Below are 21,609 nucleotides of genomic sequence, written 5' to 3' on the forward strand. Positions count from 1 at the left end.
ATTCCAGATGCAGCCTCACCAGGGCAGAGTAGAGGGGGAGGAGAACCTCTCTCGACCTGCTGACCACACCCCTTCTAATACACCCCAGGATGCCATTGGCCTTCTTGGCCACAAGGACACACTGCTGGCTCCTGGTCATCCTGCTGTCCACTAGGACCCCCAGGTCCCTTTCCCCTACGCTGCTCTCCAACAGGTCTGCCCCGAACTTATACTGGTACATGGGGTTATTCTTGCCCAGATGCAGGACTCTACACTTGCCCTTGTTATATTTCATTAAATTTCTCCCCACACAACTCTCCAGCCTGTCCAGGTCTCTCTGAATGGCTGCACAGCCTTCCGTTGTGTCAGCCACTCCTCCCAGTTTTGTGTCATCAGCGAACTTGCTGACAGCACACTCTAATCCCTCATCCAAGTCATTAATGAATATATTGAATAGTACTGGTCCCAGTACCGACCCTTGAGGGACTCCGCTAGACACAGGCCTCCAACTGGACTCTGTCCCATTGACCACCACTCTCTGGCTTCTTTCCTTCAGCCAGTTCACAATCCACCTCACTACCCGATCATCCAGACCACACTTCCTCAGTTTAGCTGCGAGGATGCTGTGGGAGACTGTGTCAAACGCTTTACCGAAATCGAGATAGACCACATCCACAGCTTTACCATCATCTGTCCACCGGGTTACGTCCTCATAAAAGGCTATCAAGTTGGTTGAGCATGACTTCCCCTTGATGAAGCCATGCTGAGTGCCCCTAATGATCCCCCTATCCTTGATGTGCCTAGAGACAGCACCAAGGACAAGTTGCTCCATCACCTTTCCGGGGATGGAGGTGAGGCTGACCGGTCTATAGTTCCCCGAGTCCTCCTTCTTGCCTTTTTTGAAGACTGGAGTGACATTCGCTTTCCTCCAGTCCTCAGGCACCTCTCCTGTTGCCCACGACTTAGCAAAGATGATGGAGAGTGGCCTAGCAATGACTTCCGCCAGCTCCCTCAGCACCTGCGCTGCATCCCATCAGGGCCCATGGATTTATAGACGTCCAGATTGCTTAATTGGTCCCTGACCCAGCCCTCATCTACCAAGACAGATTCCTCCTCTATCCTGACTTCTTCTGGGGCCTCAGGGGTCCGGGGCTCCTCAGGACAGCCTCCAACAGTATAGACAGAGGCAAAGAAGGCATTCAGTAACTCCGCCTTCTTTTTATCCTCTGTCTCCAGGGCCCCCACCTCATTCATCTGTGGGCCTACATTGCCTCTAGTGTTGGCTTTACCTGCAATGTATTTGAAGAAGCCCTTTCTGTTGTCCTTGACCTCTCTTGCAAGGTTTAATTCCAAGGAGGCCTTAGCTTTCCTAATTGCCTCCCTACATCCTCTGACAACAGACTTATATTCCTCCCAAGTGGCCAGCCCCTCCTTCCATGATCTGTACACCCTCTTCTTCCACTTGAGTTTGCCCAGCAGTTCCCTGTTTAACCATGCAGGTCTCCTGGTACCCTTCCTTGACTTCCTACTTGTTGGGATGCTCTGATCCTGAGCTCGGAAGAAGCAGCCCTTGAATGCTAACCAACTATCTTGGGCCCCCTTACCTTCTAGTACCCTGTCCCATGGGATTTCCCCTAGCAATTGCTTGAAAAGGCCAAAGTTGGCCCTCCTGAAGTCCAGGGTTGTGATTCTGCTAGCTATTCTGGTCCTGCCACATGAGATCCTGAACTCTACCATCTCATGGTCACTACAACCAAGGCTGCCCTCAACCTTCACCTCTTCAACCAGACCCTCCTTGTTAGTGAGGATAAGATCCAGCAGCGCTCCTCTCCTAGTTGGCTCATCCACCATTTGCATCAGAAAGTTATCATCAATGCACTGGAGGAACCTCCTGGACTGAGGATGGCTGGCTGAGTAGGCCTCCCAGCAAATATCAGGGTAGTTGAAATCCCCCACGACAACCAGGCCCTGTAATTGCGAGACTGCTCTCAGCTGCCTGTAGAAGGCCTCATCACCCTCCTCATCCTGATCCAGTGGCCTGTAATAGACACCCACAACAGTATCACCCCTGCCAGCCTGCCCCTTAATTCGCACCCACAAACTCTCAACTCGCTCCTGATCCGCCCCTGGACAGAACTCAATACATTCTAGCTGCTCACTCACATAAAGAGCAACTCCACCACCTCTCCTTAGCGGCCTGTCTTTCCTGAACAAGACATAGCCATCCATGACCACATTCCAGTCATGCGAGGCGTCCCACCAAGTCTCTGTGATTGCCACTAAATCATAGCCCCCCGACCGAACACGGATTTCTAACTCCTCCTGTTTATTCCCCATGCTGCGTGCATTGGTGTACAGGCATTTCAGGGAGCGAGCTGAGCACACCGATTTCACCCCAGGGGGATGGGAGGCCTCCTGGTCTACCTCAACACTAGAGCGTTGCCCCAGTGGTGCAAGCCCAGCTACTACCACATCCCCCTTCGAATCTAGTTTAAAGCTCTCCGAATGAGCCCTGCTAATTCCTGTCCCAGAACCCTTTTGCCCCTATGACATAAACCTTTCCCATGTATTACGGTCACGCCTGGTGTCTTATAAAACCAGCCATTATCAAAGAACCCAAAGCCCTGCCTGTAGCACCAGTCTCGTAGCCAGGCATTAATAGAGAGAATCCTACTATTCCATCCCACGTCATCACCTGAAAATGGAAGGAGGGAGGAGAAAACAACTTGTGCCCCAGACTCTTTCACCAACCGTCCTAGGGCCTTGTAGTCTTTCTTCATCCCCCTCAGACTACAGGATGCAGCTTCTTCCCCACCTGTCTGGAAGATCAGCAGGGGGTAGTAGTCTGTGGCCTTCACCAGGTTGGGGAGTTTCCTGGTGATATCCCTGATTCGGGCTCCAGGCAGGCTGCAGACCTCCCTGTGATGGGGGTCAGCTCTGCATATTGGGCCCTCAGATCCCTTTAGGAAGGAGTCTCCAACCACTAAAACTCTTCTCTTCTTCCTTGTGGAGGAGGTAGCTATACGCCTGTCAGGATTTTCTGACTGTGGTGGGACCTCTGATATAGGTTGCCTCTCCACCACATCCCCATTGGACCGGCTGTATTCCACTAGGGCCTCATATCTATTGCTCAGAGGCACCTGTGGAGGCAAGGTAGGCAAGGAGGGCACTCGCCTTTTGCCACAGCCATAGACTTGCCTCCACTCACTCTTCTCCTCTAAGTTATTGTTTTCCACATGAGAAGGGCAGAGTACAGGGGCCCCTCGATCCTGGGAGCTCTCCGGCAGGTGCTCCCATTTTTGTTGCAGGGAAGGCAGAGCCTGGCTCCACCAGTCTATCTCCATTTCAGCCTCCCGAATGCTCCTAAGCCTTTCCACTTCGGCTTGAAGCCTTTCAACCTGGCTTTGCAGCTGTGCCGCTCGGCCGAGCAGATCATCTACTTGCTCACAGCGCACACAGCCCCCTGTCACCACAGAGACGCTGTAGCATTCCCTGCAGCCTGCAACCTGCACCATCGCCTCCTTCCGTGGGAGCTCTGTCTGGGTTCCCACATCCATTTTGGTCTTCTTCCGCCGGGTAGATACCATTGTTCTTCCACTGAACTGGGAAATACCTGTTGGTGACACCCCTGCTTCACAGCTCCTTGGCACCTTCCTTGCCTTGTGCATTGGGAGGGAGTCAGCGACCTCCCCAACGAGCTGCAAACTGCTGCGGCCTCTCCTGCCCTGGGACACACCCAGTCACAGCTGAATCTCCCTCTCCCTTCTGGGCAGGGACTAGTCCCTGTCCTCCAGGAGGCTTTTTATCACCCGACCACAGGGGGTGGTGCGTTTAAATCGCTTAAATCACCCGCGGTGCCTCCGGCTACTCCCCCTCCTCTCCTGATTCGTTGCTGGGAACCTCCCGGTCCGGGGGCGGGGGGGAAACAGGGGAAGCAGCTCGGGGCTGATGCTCGCGGGGGGATCGGGGGGGGGGGGGCCCAGAGTACGAAAACCGCCCGGTTAAGCCGGATGTCGCCCTCGCCCCAGCACTAAACTCAAGTCGCTGCCGCCGCTGTCTCTGCTGCCGCTGCTGTCAGCAAGCGCACATTGCCGGCTCATGTGGAGCTTCATGTCAACCAAAACCCCCAAGTCCTTCTCCTCAGGGCTGCTCTCAATTCATTCTCCACCCAGCCTGTATTTGTGCTTGGGATTGCCCCAACCCACGTGCAGGACCTTGCTCTTGACCTTATTGAACTTCATGCGGTTCGCACGGGCCTACCTCTCAAGGGTGTCAAGGTCCCTCTGGATAGCATCCCTTCCCTCCAGAGGGTTGACCGCACCACACAGCTTGGTGTCATTGGCAAACTTGCTGAGGGTGCACTCAACCCCACCGTCCATGTCGCCAAAAAAGATGATATAAGTACTGAACCCTGAGGAACGCCACTCGTCATTGATCTCCACTTGGACATCGAGCTATTGACCACAACTCTTTGAGTGCGACCATCCAGCCAATTCCTTATCCACCAAGTGGTCCATCTGTGAAGTCCATGTCTTTCCAATTTAGAGACAAGGATGTTGTGTGGGACAGTGTCAAATGCTTTGGACGATGCATTTTTAACACCTGCAATAGGCATTTTTAACACCTGCAGTTCCCATCCCAAGCCTGTGTCCTATTCATCTGCTACTAGGCTGGTGAGAGAGGGGCAAAAATGATCCTGAGGTGGAATGTAAGGAAACAAAGAGTCATCTTGGCCCATATATGGGGGCGGGGAGAGCTCCATATCATGGAGGAAGGGAAGATGGAGGTGCCCATTTTTTTTTCATAGGATTCTCATAGCTCACTTTATGCTCTTTCCCATGCAGAAGCTGTCTTCACCAGAGTCATGATGAGGAAAAGTGGCATCCTGACCAAACGATATCTGTATAGGGGTGAGTTGGGGCCAGAAGGGTGGCATCTTTGAGCAGTGGGGATGATCTGAGGTGGGAGAGCAATGTGAGAAGGAACTGATTTCTTGGACGGTTGACAGGGAGGCACATCTCACCATGTTCTAGGAACTCAGGGGCATGGCCTGTAGTCAGCCTTCACTTTTTCTCACTGGCATGGTAAAAGATGTTTTTGTAAGTGAGATTTGTCTCACCCAGAGAGCTGAAGGCTTTCCAGGGAAACCATCCCAAAGTGGGAGGATGATGCAGAAGAGATGTCTGCTACTGTGGGATGGGGAGCAACACTCCTCAGTGCTGACATTGCACCACCACTACTGTAGTGCTAAAGCATTCCCTACTGAATTGTGTTGTGATACCTAGGTATATCGCTTGAATGGTGAGTTGCATCATGCCCTCCAGGTGAACTATACAATCTTCTGTACACCATCCCCTTCCAAAACATTACAACAACTCCTAGGAAGGTCTTGCACCTTCCTTTGCTAACAGTCACTCTACTCCTACTACAGTGTTACCCCATTGTTGACTAAGACACTACTCCAACGCATTTTACCATCAGGTTTGATGCACCACTGATGCCAAACCTTGCCCTAATACGAGATGCTCTTCATCTCAGACCAAGGGCAAAGGCTGTCTTTCCATGGGCTGCTGTCGTAGCAGGCAAAGAGGTCATCAAGCCATGTTCCAACCAAATTCAGATCTACACGTTGTTGGCCTCAAAGAAACCATATGCTACAGATATGACAGGTGAGAAAGGAAGGTCAGCGAGAAACACCTCCACTGCTGTCAATGAAAAGGAGATGAGGTGACTTCCTGTGACTCTACCTTTGATGCCATGCTATGTGCCCTTGGTATGGTCCCCGTTCCCTTCCAGTAGTCCAAAATGACTAGTATGTCTGCTAAAGTTGAAAATCAAGCTCATCTCTTTGGAGCATCAGTCTCAAAGCAGGTGGTGGGACCTGCTCCTATCTCTGAGATACGGTCTGAAGGCTTGAGGAGCTGCAAGACGCCTCCTGCCCTTTGCGTGGAGCTGTATTTTGGGATATTGTCACGCTACGTGCTGGGGGACAGACAGACCCCTCTCAATGCCATGGTAGGCCTGAACAAAGAAGCGTGGCACATTTAGGGAATCGAGGGCATAACTGCCATGTGCACTGGACAGAAAGGGGCTTAGAGAGATGGGGAACTGTGGTCTAAGGGCAACATGCTGACAGCCTCAGGGTTCTTTCACTGCTATTTGTCAGCTTCTGCAAATGGCATTTCTGTGGCAGGTTTGGACACACAACTGTCTCCTGCTACAAGCAGACACCTCAAATGTAAATTTTCCTAGTGCAACCGGGGAGTCTGACAGCTGTTGTATCTTCCTCAGGCTTATTCCAGAGGGGGATATATTTCTTTTCTTCCTATAATGAAGTGGAGCTGGAAACTGTGACAGTAAACGTAACCATCCAGGACTTTGTGGCCGATGTGGTGTCTGAGCTGTTTTTTCCGCTGTAAGCAGCAAGTCTCTGGGCAGACCATGTTCATCTTTCCTGTGGACTCTGACACTGTTGTACACACCTTCTACGTTACCATGGGGGACACTCGTATTGAAGCAATGCTCTGGGAGAAGGAGGAGGTACGGGGACTGGGGTAGGGGGAGGTGGTCTGCAGATTGGGATGAAGGGTGGAGGTGAGAGAATGGAATCCTGTGGAGACCTCAGTGACAAATGTTTTCTCCCTCTGTGGCAGGCCCAGCAGCTGTGCAAAGCCACTCCGGGCATGGAGAATTTAAGATACCTGCAGGACCAGTTGGATCTTTGGGGTCCTGTGTTCGTTTGTTTCTTGGGGACCCTGCCTCCGAACAGGGAGGTGGCCATCAGCCTGTGCTATGTCCAGGAGCTGAGAATGCAGCCTGATGGAGCTGCACAGTTTTGCTGGCCACAGGAGCTGTTCCCCCAGAGAAAATGGATTGGTGAGTGATTCCACAGGTGCATCCCCCAGGGACAGAGACATCAGTCCCCAGCATTCCTCCACGGGGGGACCCCCATAGCTGCACACATGCCTCTGTGAGAGAATCTGAATATTCCCCCTTGCACCTCACATTCAGGAACCCCACAGGTCTCCCCATACATTGCACAGCAAGACATCCCCAGAGATTCCTATTCAAACCACAGTGTGAGTCTACAGATTCACCACCACCATGTCCCCCACTAAGTACCACAGTGAGGGACATCTCCAATCCACATTTCCCCCTGCCAACAACAACAGTGCCCCACCATAGCTATCGGCAGCCCTAGGGTCTCTTCTATGACCTTCTGACACCTCTTTCTCATGCAGACTGGATGATTTCCAAGGAGGAGGTGTCCAAAGACCTTCAGTTCACTCTCTGTCTGAAGTCAGCCCATGGTGTGTCCCATGTAGACATTAACAGCAGCTACACCCCTCTGCAATACACGGCTCCAGATCAGACATCTGCCGAGGTATGGCACTGCCAGATGCTGGAGTCCCAAAGAGGGAGAGCAGGGAAGGGTCTACAGCCTGCTGACACTCCTTAGGACTGACTCCTCAGTCCTTTGATTTGGTTCTCTTTCCTCCCCACACCCTACTTGTCCTCAGGTCTCCTTGAAATTGCCACCCTTCCTGCGCCGTGATCTGAAAGTGCTGGTGTATTACAAAGGGTCTCATGCTCTCAGTGCTGTGGTGGAGAGGAGAGATCCCAAAGCCCCACCTGGTGAGTTGAGGAGGATGGAAGTGGGCATTCGGGAGAGGATGGCAAGGAGACTGGGAGGATCTGAGGGGCTTTGTGGGCAATAGGTCAGAGCTGAGGGCTATGTAGAGGACAAAAGCAAAGAGACAGGGAAGGTGGCTCCAGCCTAAACCCCTTCCTTGTTTCCCCCCACACTCTCCAGGCTCTCTGCTGGGAGACCCTGTGGTGATGGTGACACTGACACCCAACATTCCTGAGGTGGTGCCCAATCCAGGCCAGCTTGGGGAATTCCTCTTTCTCATGGACCGCAGCCTCTTCCAGGATGCACAGGTACCACCGGAGGACGTCTTCAGGGGAGCTTGTCCACACCGGCCATGCCCAGCTGGTGGGGATAGAGGCAAGCTGCTTCAGTGGGCAGGTGTTCTGCCTAGCTTCCCCATCTGAGCTCTGCCCATCCCTCCATCTGTCCCCAGAACACACTGCTCTTCCTCCTCAAGAGTTTGCCTCTCGGCTGTTACTTCAACATCTACAGTTTTGGGGCCACTTTCAAAGCCTTCTATCCGTGAGTTGGGTGCGATGATGGGGCAGGGCCAAGGAGTAAGGAGAGTATGACTTTTCTAAGTGAAGCTATGGGACACGCTCTTGCTGGGGGGCAGTTATGGGGCAAGATATGTTGGGGGCTGTGACGTCCTCTGTTCCGGGTACTTCCATAGCACCTGTAGTGAGGTAGGGCTTTTCAAGGGATTGGCTCTATGTGGGTGACCATGGGCCAGGTTCTCCCCCCTCTGACACTCTGGGTGCCCTCCCACAGGCAGAGTGTGGAATACACGCAGGAAAGCATGGACAATGCAGTGGGACGCATCTCCTCCATCTGCCCTGATCTGGGGGGCTGTGACCTGTTGGGCCTCCTAAGGTCTATCTACAGCACTCCTCTCCTGCATGGGCACCCCCGTCAGGTATCAGGGGACAAAGGGTTATGGGGAGGGGAATGGGTGTAAACAATGGGGTAAAGGTAGACTTCAGGGCTCAAGGTGAGATATTCTGCTGCTGTTTGCACCGGGAGTTGGCATGTGGGGGGCATCCTCATGGCAGACAGTGACACCATCTCTGGGGTGGGCAGCATGGGAGGGCTTCTGTGGCATTTGCTTGCCCTTGGGGAAGGTGGATCTTCCTTGTGGGGAGCCCTTTGTGTGCTGGTTTTCATGAAAGGAGACACACAATCTCTTTTCCTGTTTCAAGGCCAGTGGGCACGAGAGGGTAAGGGAGCAAACTGGGAAGGCTTCCTGCATTTTAGGAGGGTGTCTTTCCTCTACGAGGGTGCCTAGCCCTGGCAATCTTTGTCTCCCCTCCTCTCTTCCTCACCTTTTCATCTTCATCCAAAGGAAGATCTCCAGTGAAGAGGAAGCTGTCATGGCTGAGGTCTACCGTTACCGGGACCACCACCGGTAATGGGGGAGCCCTGTCCCTGTCCCCTAACATGCTAATTCACAACCTTCCTCCCCCCCGACTGTCAGAGTCCTTCAAACATTCTCCCAGATCCTGGTCTGGCCCTGATCCTCTCTTTACCTCAGTGGAACTTCAGCAACAGCCCCCCCACACACTTCCCTGACCTCACTAACACTGCCTATACTCTTCGTCCAGTAGGCCTCCTCTCCTAATCTTTCCCTGCTCTTCTCAGCCCTTTTCCTCTTCCCCCTCACCCTGCAATACCTCAATGTGCTCCACGGGCCCAAAACCCATTCTCATGATCGCCCTATCCAGCAGGCAACGTCTCTCACCCCAGAATGAATGAGTAAACTCTGGGGCAGTCTCATTTCTATCATTAGCAGCATTCTTACCTCTCTGCACTTTGTCCTTTGTACCACTCTTGTCCTTCGTGCTTCTCACCTTTGTCCCATCTCTCACCTCTCCCTCTTTTCCTGTACAGGTGTTTCTGTTTTCCTACTAACAGATGTGAGAGCTTCAACCTTTCCCAGGCCATGGCCCTGGAGACCAAAGGGGAATGCGTGTGCATCCACTCTAGGATGGACATGACATCCGAGGTAATGACCCCACTGCCCCTCTGCTCTATTCAATACCTCACATGGCTCTCCTAGACACGCAAGACAATGCAAATACCACCATCCACTCCAACTGAGAGACCCCCTACAACTTCCCCCCGTCCCAGAATTGGAAGGGAACCCAAGCGGTCTCTGCTTTCTGCTTCCCCTCACCAGGCAGTGAAATGCCTGCAGCGGGCTCTGCAGCCTCTGGCAAGCGGGATCTCACTCCATTGGAACCTTCCACCTGGCCTGGAGGTGTCAATGATCAGAAAAGCTCCTGAGGCGATCTTCCAGGGACATCAGAGCTCCATCTATGCCCAGATCCATGGGCAAGCACAGGTGAGAGTGATCCAGGAACCATATGCACTGGGGCAGGGCTTTCTGGAAGGTAAAGGACCCATTCCCTCTTTCACCTTCCCAGCACTGAGAGTCCTTCACCTCCACTAGACCTGAGAGAGACCACGATCAGGGCTCTGTGAACCCCCTTCTTCCCCCCACAGAGACACCACTGCTTCTGCTCCAACCATGGACATCTGCTACCTTAGTAGAGCAGGGAGGCAACGTAGGTAGCCAGGCTGCCTGTACCTTGCAGATGAACATTTCTGTCTGACTCTTTCCCTTGTGTCACCAGGATCTGGAGGTGGGTGAGGGAGCCGTGACCCTTCAGTACCACGTGGGCAGCCAGTCCTTTGATTACACACTCACGTTCTCACTGTCCCCATCAGCAGATGACAGGTGAGAGGCTAACACACTTGCCCATGAGGCAGAGTGGTATTGGCAAGGTCTGGAGGAGGGACAACAGGTGTCCTTTGCTTGCATCCTTCCCACTGCAGCCAGAGGTGGGACGAGAATTGGGGCATCCAGTGCTCCCCTCTTGTCCTCCCTGCCCTGACCTTGGGAGAGGACCTGGGTGACCACTGCCCCACTGCCCCCTCCTCTTTACTGCACGTGTCCCATGCCGTTGCCCAAGGTGGAACCAAGGACTAATTCCCTGCCCCTGCAGGCTGCCCGTGCACCGCATGGCCATGATGCATCTGCTGTGGAAACTGGCCTGGGAGGGGACAAGCAGGGCAGAGGACATCTGGCGCAGCTCCGTAAAGTCCAGCCTCAGCCTGGGGATCCTGTCCCCCTTCACATCCAGTGTGGCACTACGCACGAAACAGAGGGATGCCTGGCACCGTGGTAAGGCCAGGAACGGTGGGGATAGGACTGGGAGGGGAAAGCAGGACTTGTTGGTCTGGTGCCTCCACACCACCTGCAGCCCTCTGTCCTGTGGGCCTGACCACCCTTTTTCCTATCTATCTCCAATACCCGTGAGTCTAACACCCATCTCCCTGACTCTCTCCACAGATGCTTTGCCTCCAGACTCCTCCATGCTCTTCTCTCCCTCTTGCAACCTGGTTCCCTGCCAGCTGCTCTGGTTGCGTGGCTTCAGGCCCATGTGGTTCCAGTCCACCAAGTTTTGGATGGTCCAGAAGTGCCAGTTCTGCCTTGAGACACTTGGTCGCAAAGCCCCTGACTCTGAGGCACTCACCCAACTTTCAGCATCCTGTAAAGGTAAGGAGAAACTTCTCAGCTGGGCATTCTCCAAACGCGTTGGACTAGGGTTGAACTCCCCTTTCAAGCATTTATCTTCTCGCCAGACTTCCTGATTGTCATTGTGCTGGCGATGGATGGAGTGACAGACAAAGCAAACTCCTACATCTCAACTCTGGGCTGGAAACGAAGAATCAAATGCCTTAATACTTCCCTGAAGTCACCTTATCCTTGTCTCCAAGTATCCTTAACTCTATAGCCAAACACTAAGTTTGTCACAAAATATCTGCATGAATCCTATTTCATCTGCATCATCTGCTTGAAGCCTGTTTTGTGATGCAGGTGCGCAACGAGCCAGCTAGGAGAGATGTTCTGTTTGACCTGCTACTCACAAACAAGGAGGAACTTGTTGAAGATGTGAAGGTCAAGGGCAGCCTTAGCTGCAGCAATCGAGAGACTGAAGTTTATGATCCTGAGAGGAAAGAGCAAGACAAAGAGCAGAGTTACAACTCATGGACTTCAGAAAAACAGATTTTGCCTTGTTCAGGATCCTGTGGGAAACTGATGTGGAGGTCAAAAGGTCCAACATAGCTGGCTGATCTTCCAGGACCCAGTGCTCTGAGATCAAGAATAGTTCATTCCAGTGGCAGAAATTCAAAGAACAGTGCCAGAAGGCCAGCATGGATGGACATAGAGGTCCTTAGTCAGATCAAACATAAAAAGGAAGTATGCAAAGGGGGAAGTGGAGACAGGCTGCTTGAGAGCCATACGAAGACATTGCCCAGACAGGTAGAAATGGAGTTATGAAAGCCAAATATCAGCTGTAGCTGAAGTTTGCAAGGGAGGTGAAGGACAAGAGGAAAGGCATCTCTAAGCACATTGTCAGCAAAAGGAAGCCTAAGGCCAGTGTGGGCATCTTGCTCAGTGATGCAGGGGACTCAGTGACAAAGGATGTGGAAAAGGCTGTCATAGCCTCAGACTTTTGGGGCTCAGTTTTAACTGGTAAGGTTTTCCCTCAGGTCTACCCTATCTCTGAGTCTCCCAGCAGAGTCTGTATGAGTGAAACAGTCCTCACAGGAGAAGACAGTCAGGAATCATGTATGCTCGTTAGACCTCCACAAGTCCATGGGATCAGGTGCATTCAAGAGTGCCAAAGCAGTTGGCTGATGCCACTGCAAGGCAGTGACTACCATCTTCAAGAGATCATGACTACTGGGAGAGGTTCCTGATGACTGGAAAACAGGCAGACATCTCAGCCATCTTCAAGAAGGGGAAGAAGAAGTGTTCGGAGAACTGCAGGTCAATCAGCCTCCCCTGAGTCCTTAGGAAGGATATGGAGAAAATTGTTTTAGAAGGACCCTCCCGTATGGGTTTCTCAAAAGTAAATCATGCCTGAGCAACCTCACTGCTTTCTCGAATGAGGTAACTGTCAGAGTGGGCAAGAGAAGAGCAGTGGATTCTGTATACCCTGCCTTTGACAATCATCTCCCTAAGTCTCCTTAACACCAGATAGATGAGATATTGGCTGGCTTAATTGAACAATAAGGCCGGTGGAAAATTAGCTAGACTGCTGTGCTCAAAGAGCAGTTATCAGCAGTTCAGAGTCCAATTGGTGGCCAATAACCAGTGCAATTCCAGAGGGATGTCTCATGGTAGCAATAGTGTTTATCATCTTCATGAATGACCTGGGCATTAATGGACAGAAGGCAATCCTAGCAAGTTTATGAACAACATCAAATTAGGAGTAGGAGGTGCATGGTGGGCAGGGACAGGCTGGAGAAATGGCCTGACAGGAACTGCATGACATTCAATAAAAACAAATGCAAAGACTTGCATCAGGAATGGATCAGGAATGGAACAACCCTATGCAACAATATAGCCCCAGGGCACACACACTCGAGGAAGCAGCTCTACGGAAAAGGATCTTGGGGTCCTAGAGAACAACGAGTTGAACAGGAGTCAGCAGCGTGCCCCTGCAGCAAAGCAAGCCAACCTCATCCTGGGCTGTATTAGCAAGAGTGTAGCCACTAGGCGCAGGGAGGTGATCCTTCCTCTCTCTTCAGCACCTCTTGCTAGCCTGTATCCTGGGGTATTGAGTCAGCTTCTGCTTCCATCACAAGAAAGGCTTTGACATACTGGAATGAATCTAGTGGAGGGCACTAAACTGAGGGGACTGAAGCACATGGTGTGTGAGGATAGGCTGAGAGAGCTGGGTTTGCTCATCTTTAAGAATGGGATAGCTTCTTTCTGTCTACAACTGGCTGACTGGAAGAAAACATAAAGAAGCCAGACGCAGACTCTTCTTGGAAGTGAAAGCATTAGGATAAGAGGCAACAGATGCAAGTTGAAACATGGGAAATGCTGAATGGGTATGAGGAATTTTTGGTTTTAATCATAAGGATAATCAAAAACTGGTGGAATCTCCATCCTTAGTGCTATTCAAGACTTGACTAGACAGGTACCTGAGTGAGCTGTTCTAATGAGACCTGTTTTGAGTAGGGATCTGGACAAGATGACTTCCAGATGTCCCTTCCAACCTCTGTAAACCTTTAGGCCACCGTTAAATAGCCCCTAGTTCTGCCCCAACTACTCTGTCCAAGTGCTTCCTTTTCTGCCCATAAAAGCTCTTAGGTCTGCTCCAGAACTGAGCCATGCCTGGGACTATAATGCCCCATGGGCTCTGCTTGACCCTTCTCACCTTCACTCTCTTGTGATCCAGTTGTGCTGTACCTCCGAAGAAGTCTTATGTCTGGAATGTGGAAAGGAAAAGCTCATGCTGAGGTTGGTAGGTTCAAGAGTGCATGATGGAGAAGGACCCCTGTGGGGCCCTCAATGGTGAACATGAGCCATAATGCGGGAAGTGACAGGAAGAAGTAACATTAGTGGTGCTTATGGGAGGAATTCAGGGTGTTCAGAGAGAATTGTTCTGCATAAACTAGAGCATATAGGGCAGATTTTAGGATGCTTATGAGGGACTGGGAAGATCTGAAGATGCTCTGGGAGGTGTAGAAAAAAATCAGGATGGTTGGGGAGAGCTGGGCAAAACTGGGAAAGGCCAGAGAGGATGGCGGCCAGTTAAGTATATCGGGAGAAGGCAGAATTTAAGGTTGCTGTTGCCTATCTCATGTGAGCTGTGTGAATGTTTCTGTCTTCCAGAGCAGAAGCCTCCTCCTGAAGAGCAGGTGACGGAAGAACCGTCAGCAGTCAACATGAGTTGGGACTGGACAATTTCACCACTTTCAACAAGACTGTGTGACTTCTCGGGGCTCAGAGTAGTGGTGGCACTCCAGAAAGCAAATGGCTCGTGGGCCCTCACCGCAGCCCTGGCCTCTGCCTTGGGTCTCAGCGAGGCTGATGTTGAGGGACAAAAGCCCAGTGAGGTAAGCAGATCAGAGGCAGGAGCGGGGTGCTGTCATGAGCTGAACCTTCCTCTGCTCCAAGTTGCCAGTATGAGCTGAACTGAGAGGAAGAGACCAAAGCAGTCGGGATACAGAACCTCCCCGCTTGTGGAAGGTGGGTGTTGGGGATGTGGGGTGGAATCAGCAGAGATACCTGGGAACTTTCCAATTTTGAGGATTTCAGAAGCCTAGAGAGTTTCCGTAGATGTGTGGAGGTGTTACTTTTTCCACATTCTAGTTTAGGTCTGATCTTTCTTTTTCTTTCTTACCCCTGATTGTTCTGTTTTCCCCCACAGGACATGCAGCCAGCTGCCTGGGCCACAGTTTTGGCCTTAGTCTGGTTGCACCGGTATAAATGGAAGGTGTCTTGGTCAGAGCTTCTGGAGGCCAAAGCTTGTAGGTGGCTGCGGGACCAAGCTGGTAAGAAGATTTTGCTGGGAAGAGTCAGGCTCTGGGCCTTTCCCACCAAATCCACAGCTGACACCCGTTGACCCATGTCCCTCTTTCCCAGTGCTTCTGCACGGCAGTCTATGAGACTGTCAACACACACTGTCTTCCCTTACTGAGTTGCGGTCCCCATCTACTTTTTCTCTCTGTTTGCAGAGGTCCAGCTGGATGAATGTCTGGAGGCAGCAAATTCTCTGTTAGGCTGCTTTGTGGAGCCCCCCATCTTCAGCATTTGAACTTACCACGCTACTGGGGGTGGGCAAGAAGCTGTGTGGGAACACAGCCAGGACAGCTGCCCCAAACTGGCCAAAGGGATACTCCATACCATTAACATCATGCCCTTGTGGGAGGGAGGGAGGGAGGGAAGGAGGAAGTTGCTGGGTGTGTGCTTAGTTGCTGTCCCAGGCCAGCCCACGGCAGTGGACTTGTTCACACATTTGCTCTCTACCATAATATGAGAGTTTCCACTGGATTCTGAAAAATAGCCCTAAATAGATATACTAAACTTTGCTTTATTTTTCCACATTGTGCTTTTCTCTGACATTTACCCAAAAAGTCATCTGCTCAAAACACCAGATCTTAGGGAGAAAAATCCTGTTCTGGTACTACAGAAAAATACCTCCTTCGTGAATCAGTCTGTCTATCTATCTATCTATCTATCTATCTATCTATCTATCTATCTATCTATCTCCCTCCCTACCTATGTGCCTTTCTTTCTGTTTTTTTTTTATAGAAATGTAAAATCAATGTGATTTAGTGTTGCAGGTATTGATTCACTCATCCTCACAAGCTAGAGGACTTTTTTTCTTTTTTGTGCTTTTTTATTTTTAAGAAGGGTTTGTCAAACAAAGTGTACCACTACAGAGCCTACCGTAGGTGCCTGGTGCCATTTGAGCTGTTCTGATGTACCTGAAACACCTGCCAGGTAGGAGGCAGGATATAAAGGACTGATTTTCTGAGGCGACAGCTGGAGAGTGAACGGAATACCATGTGGCATGGGATTCAGTTGCCTACATGTGGATGTCTAGTGGCATTTATGATGTTCTAGGATTTTCAAGTGTATTGGGTTTACACGGCAAGGTTTTGGTAGTAGGGAGGCTGCAGGGGTGACCTCTGTGGGAAAAGACTGCCCTGTGCCAGTCAGCAAAGGTGGTGGTTTCCCTGCAAAAACCTATTTAAGAAACGGTAAAAAATGCCACACAGGCAGAGCAGCAGGGAAAAAGAGAGTGAGAGCAGCAGTGCAAACACCAAGGTAAGAAGGGGAGGAGGAGGTCTTTCCCTGCAGCCCATGGTGGAGCAGATACTCATACTGCAGCCCATGGAGGACCCTGTGCTGGAGCAGACGGATGTTTCCTAAAGTAATCGCAGCCCATGGAAAGGACCCATGCTGGAGCAGAATAAAGCATGAGGAGGAACGAGCACCAGAGAGAAACTGCTATGAATTGATCACTGCCCCCTCTCCTCCATCCCCTCTGTACAGATGGTGGGGGTGAGGGGGTAGAGGAGGAGTCAGGAGTGAAGGGGTGAAGTTGAGTGTGGGCATAAGGGGACATGGAAGGAGGGTGTTTTACTTTTTGTCTTTGTTTCTCACCACCCTGGTCTATTTTTAAATGTCAATAAATTATATTACTCTTCCCCAAGCCAAGTATGTTTTGCCTCTGACGGTAATTGCTAAGCAATCTCCTGGTCTTTTTGTTGACCCACGAGCTTTTTCATCTTATTTTTCTCCCTCTGTCCTATTGAGGAAGAGGAATGAGAGAGCAGCTGCGTGGGCCTCTGCCAGCTAGCCAAGGTCAAACCCTAAGAAAAATTAATCCTGTTTTAACAGTGATTACTTTTCTACATCTACACTTTTTATGGTGATTTTTTTAGGCAGTTGAATCTCACACTTAAGATTAGACCAAATTTACCCCATATGCAAGGATGGTTACAACATCCCAGAAATCTCACAAAATATTAACACAAAGTTAATTTTCTACCCCAGAACCTCTTAATTGCTTCTTGGACCTTCTTGTTTCTCAAGCTGTGTATGAGGGGATTGACTCCTGGGATCACAATTGTACAGCAGGTGGAGAACACTTTCTTCAGATGTAGGGAATTATTGGCAGGTGGTGATAAATACATGATAGCAAGGATCCCGGAGAAAGTAGTGATCACAGTGAGGGGAGATGAACGAGTAGAAATGGCTTTCTGCAGCCCTGCTGGGACCACAGAGAGTCAAATTCAGCATCAATACAGTGATCACCAAGGTGACTGCAAAGCCAGTAACTCAGAAAAGAGCTGCCAGCCCTGGAAAACTATTCTGGTTCATTATAGCTGTATAATGAAGAGGATTACAGCTAGCTAAATAGTGATCACATGGCGTTATGGCTAGGAGATGTTCAGTTCCTCTCAAGGAGCCAACTACAACTGTGCAGTTCAGTCCCTGAAAGAGAGACATTTTCTCTGTGAGGAAATTGGTTATCATCCTAGGAACAATAGTGGTTGTACAGCAGATCTCAAGGAAGGGAAGATTACCCAAGAAAAAATAAATGGGGATGTGGAGGCTTCAGTCCACACATATGGTAAGAAGGAGAAGAGTGTTCTCAGAAACGACTACAGGATAAAAGAGCAACAACAGTAGCCATCTCCAATGAAAATCCCAGTGGACTGAATTCTGTCGCAGAAGTTGTATTCCTTGGGTCTGCACAAAGAAGGGATCTAGAGGACAGAGACGCAGTTATAACACATGAAGAATTGCTACACTGACTTCACTCCAACTTGGCAAGAGTTTGACATTAAGCAAACTAGATTTATTTTCTTTACTATTCATCGCTGGAATCACTTTACCCTCCTTCATGGACAGGTTCTCATCATTAAAGTCAGAACTGACCTTTCACTGGTAGCTCGTGGACTTTTCTATAGACAAACTGTACTAGAGTAAATTTCCCCTCTTCAGCTATGATTAGTCATTTAAGTAATTTTCCAAAAATGTCACAAAAAACTTTGTGGGTTTCTGACAAATTAAAATGATTCAGCTGCTCTAAATTAGGCCATGGTGATTCCCTTCTGTGAGGGTTTTGGGTGAAGGTGGGAGGAGGTGGAAGGGAGTGATCATTTACTTTGAGAAAGCAGGATGTGCAATTATACAGGCACTTTAGATGAGCTACAGAGCAGATCTTGTGAATAGTCATTTATTTAGATTTAAAGTGATGATAAAACAGATGCACATCTTGCACTGTAGTCACAATAGTACTTGATGTGCCTGGCACAATAAAGGAACAACAAACATTCCAGGGGTGACATAACCAAATGGACACCACGAAAACACCTCTCTGGGTTTCTCATCATGTTTGCAAATAAATGTCCCGACCTCTTGGGCAGTCTCTTACACACACACACTCTTAGATGCATCCCTGTTCCACAGCAGCCTGATTATAAATTATAAAGGCAGGCATATATAAAGTGTTTGCGAGCATTACCCTGGATTTCTTCCATGACTGATACATCATTCTGCAAAACCTGCTGCCATCAGAAAGTCAAAATTACATGTGCAATGAAATCTTTAAACAGTCTTCCTCCAAAAAACGTAAATATTTTCCTCTGATCCCAATGATATAAATTGTCCATTCTTGGAAAATGAAGTGCTCATTAGCAAGAGCACAGAGGAAGTCTGATGAAGAAAGTCTGATTACTTATTTCTGCATAATAATCTGTAGACAGTTAATTTTCGCATGGCAGCTTTGATGTCGTTGTTCCTCATGGAGTAGATGACTGGATTTATCACTGGTGGCAACACAGAATAGAGGAGAGAAGCTGTGAGATCCAGAGCTGATGGGGAGGTGGAGACAGGCTTAAGATAGGCAGAAGCACCAGTGCTAACAAACAAGGAGACCACAATGAGATGAGGGATGCAGGTTGAAAAAGCTTTACGCCGTTTTTCCTTGATAGGAATTCTCAAGACCACAGTGAAAATCTGAATGTAGGACATACTTATAAAAACAAAGCAGATGACGACTAAAAGGAAACTAAATGCAAAAACCCCAACTTCACTAAAGTACGAATCAGAGCAGGAAAGCTTGAGAAGCTGTGGAACTTCACAAAAGAAGTGGTCAATGATGTTGGACTTGCAGAAGGATAAACGAAAGACGTTCCCAGTGTGCAGAGCAGAGTAAGGGATGCAGCTGAGCCATGCACTGGCTGCCATGCAGATGCAAGTAGTCCCCTTCATGATTGTCTTATAGAAAAGAGGTTTGCATATGGCAATGTAACGGTCGTATGCCATGACAGTGAGTAAAGCAAGATCAGCAGCACAAAAGGCATGGAAGAAAAAGACTTGAGCAGCACAACCAGAATAGGAGATGGTTGTGGTATTCAACAGAAAATTGGCCATGGACTTAGGGAGGGTGACAGAGATGGTTGAAAGGTCTAAGATGGACAAATTCATCAAGAAGAAGTACATGGGGGTGTGAAGGTGGTTACTGACAGCTATGACCACAATGATGAGAAAGTTTCCCACCACGGCAGCCAGGTAAATCCCCAGAAATAACACAAAGTGCAGTATCTGCAGTTCTCGAGTATCAGAGAATCCCAGGAGAAGATACTCTGCCACAGTGCTTCGGTTGGACATTTTCTTTCCAGCGTGTTGGTGAAAGCTGTGAAGGGAAAGTCAAGGATTTTGTCTGAGACTTGATGGTCTGCTCCATAGTCTCTCCCCTGTCTGAATTTCACAGTTGCCCTAAACATGTTTTACTCTCTGAAGTCAAAATGCATGAACCCCACATGATGGACCAAACTATAACTTCAAAACAAATCCCCCAGTAATCATAGTTCCGTATATAAAATACATGTGTATGCACATATGTATACACTATACATAGGTATGTAGACGTATGTAATATATATGCCTGCAGTCTACGTATGTTTTATATGTGCATATTATGTATATTCTAAATACTATATGCTTATATATATGTATACATATTTATATAAACACTGTCCATGATTCGTATCATTATTTCAATATATAGTCGTGCTCACAATACATACATACCTATTTCTACACAGGCATGAAATCCCATAATCCCCATTATGAAAACCCAGTGCAACATATTTTTTCCCCACAAATATGTCCAGATAGATACATGAGTCCCAATGTGTCTGCTGTGGTGGTACAACATGGAGCTTTCAGAGTATTTCTCCTAATCCCAGCTAGAGCTGCTAATATTGTCTTTTATGGTGTGTGACTCATCAGCCTTCGGCAGTGAGATCCTGGTGCCTAAACAGGTCAGAAGGTGCCAATTGGGACATGCTGGTGTTTCCCCTCCTGGACTCCACTTTTCAGAAAGTGGCAGGTAACCTACAACCTCATGCAAACGTATCAGCAAGTTTAGGGCATCTCAAAACACACTAAACACACACATTTAAGCTTCTGACTCCCACTGTAGAATGTTTTTAGCAAGGGCCAATCTCCTTTGATTAGTGGAAAGAAAAACCCAGAATGGATTCCTGTGACCTCTTGTAAATGTCCTGCCTCAGGATGAACTGCAGAACCCTCTCATTGCCCAACCTCTCCTCTGCTAATAAAAGGAGGGAAACATGGTTAGTCTGGATTTAAATGGGCAATTTTAGATCTCAAAGTTAAGTTAGCTAGGTCCATACTTAGACCTCCTTCTAGGGTCCCCACTTTTCTTCTCAGTCAGTGATTCACTCATCTCCAGAAGATGATTCATCTTGGTGCTGTGGTGCACATTCATTCTCAGAAAGACGAATGATTTATGGTCTCACACTAGTTTTTCCAAAATGTTGAAAGTGCCTGCAAAATTAACTTTTCAATGGAAGGTTTTGCAGTAGGAATAAATACAGAGCTAAATGCTCAAACTTTACTGAATTCATGTATTTCTTCTATTTTACGCTAACAGCATTACTGTTTTTACCTTGAATTGAAATAGCAAACTTAACATATTGCTGCTTTTGGATGTCTTTCCAAGACGTGAAGCCTCTGTTCCTCTCAAACGGAGATTCTTTGTGAACGACTCAGGAATTAATCATTTGACACACTAGAAATGCTGCTGTGCTGTCCAGGTATGAAAGATGCAGCCACCACAGTCTCCTTAGTGTCCGGATGAACTTAAAGAAGTCGATACAAACCAATTTACCTTAGAAAGAGCTGTGTACACCTGCCTCACAGCTCCACTGTAGGGATATGAGCAATGCAGTGAGGAAACAGTCTCTTAATATCTCTCTCCAGACTTGTGGGAGTAGCTCTCTGGAGGTCAGCAGGGAAGCTCAGCAGCACAGATGCAGAGCAAATCCGTGGTGCATTCTTCAACTGCAAAGTCAAAATGGACAACGTGCTAAGGGCATGCTTTTCATGGAATGGAAATCCAGCTGTAGTCTCAAGTAGGAATCCAGTCATCCCTGCACACACAGTAGGGTGTGGATTCATAGGACACCAGCTGGCAATCAGAGTTGACTGTCTTGTCATTGTAAGACAGGGAAGAATTGCTTCTTGACATGTTGATATTGTCAACTTATGGCTAAATCATAAAGAAATTGTTGGGGGAATTTCTTTGTGTTTGTTTTGGGGTACTTTTTGACTTTTTTTTGTCTTAGAC

At 49.1% G+C, this 21,609-nt stretch overlaps 2 protein-coding genes across 2 annotated transcripts; one reads left to right on the forward strand and one right to left on the reverse strand.

Annotated features, from left to right (window-relative positions):
* Nucleotides 1-4,846: 4,846 nt before the first annotated feature.
* On the forward strand, nucleotides 4,847-15,185 carry LOC137673942 (von Willebrand factor A domain-containing protein 5A-like). The gene is given in 18 exon segments (XM_068419009.1): nucleotides 4,847-4,889; nucleotides 6,271-6,383; nucleotides 6,385-6,519; nucleotides 6,633-6,855; nucleotides 7,221-7,363; nucleotides 7,500-7,614; nucleotides 7,793-7,920; nucleotides 8,064-8,152; nucleotides 8,402-8,546; nucleotides 8,953-9,035; nucleotides 9,518-9,632; nucleotides 9,807-9,971; nucleotides 10,264-10,367; nucleotides 10,636-10,814; nucleotides 10,983-11,189; nucleotides 14,325-14,548; nucleotides 14,863-15,048; nucleotides 15,051-15,185. Coding segments are annotated over 18 exon segments (2,532 nt in total).
* Nucleotides 15,186-18,683: 3,498 nt separating this feature from the next.
* On the reverse strand, nucleotides 18,684-19,622 carry LOC137673943 (olfactory receptor 14I1-like). The gene has a single exon (XM_068419011.1). It carries the CDS (start codon nucleotides 19,620-19,622, stop codon nucleotides 18,684-18,686), a length of 939 nt encoding a protein of 312 aa, XP_068275112.1.
* Nucleotides 19,623-21,609: the final 1,987 nt, after the last annotated feature.

This window comes from Nyctibius grandis, chromosome 26 (assembly GCF_013368605.1).
Source record: "Nyctibius grandis isolate bNycGra1 chromosome 26, bNycGra1.pri, whole genome shotgun sequence".
NCBI lineage: Eukaryota > Metazoa > Chordata > Aves > Nyctibiiformes > Nyctibiidae > Nyctibius > Nyctibius grandis.

What these genes read in the sequence shown, in the direction of transcription:
- LOC137673943 (XM_068419011.1), bottom strand. Translation starts at nt 19,622, where the DNA reads ATGTCCAACCGAAGCACTGTGGCAGAGTATCTTCTCCTGGGATTCTCT.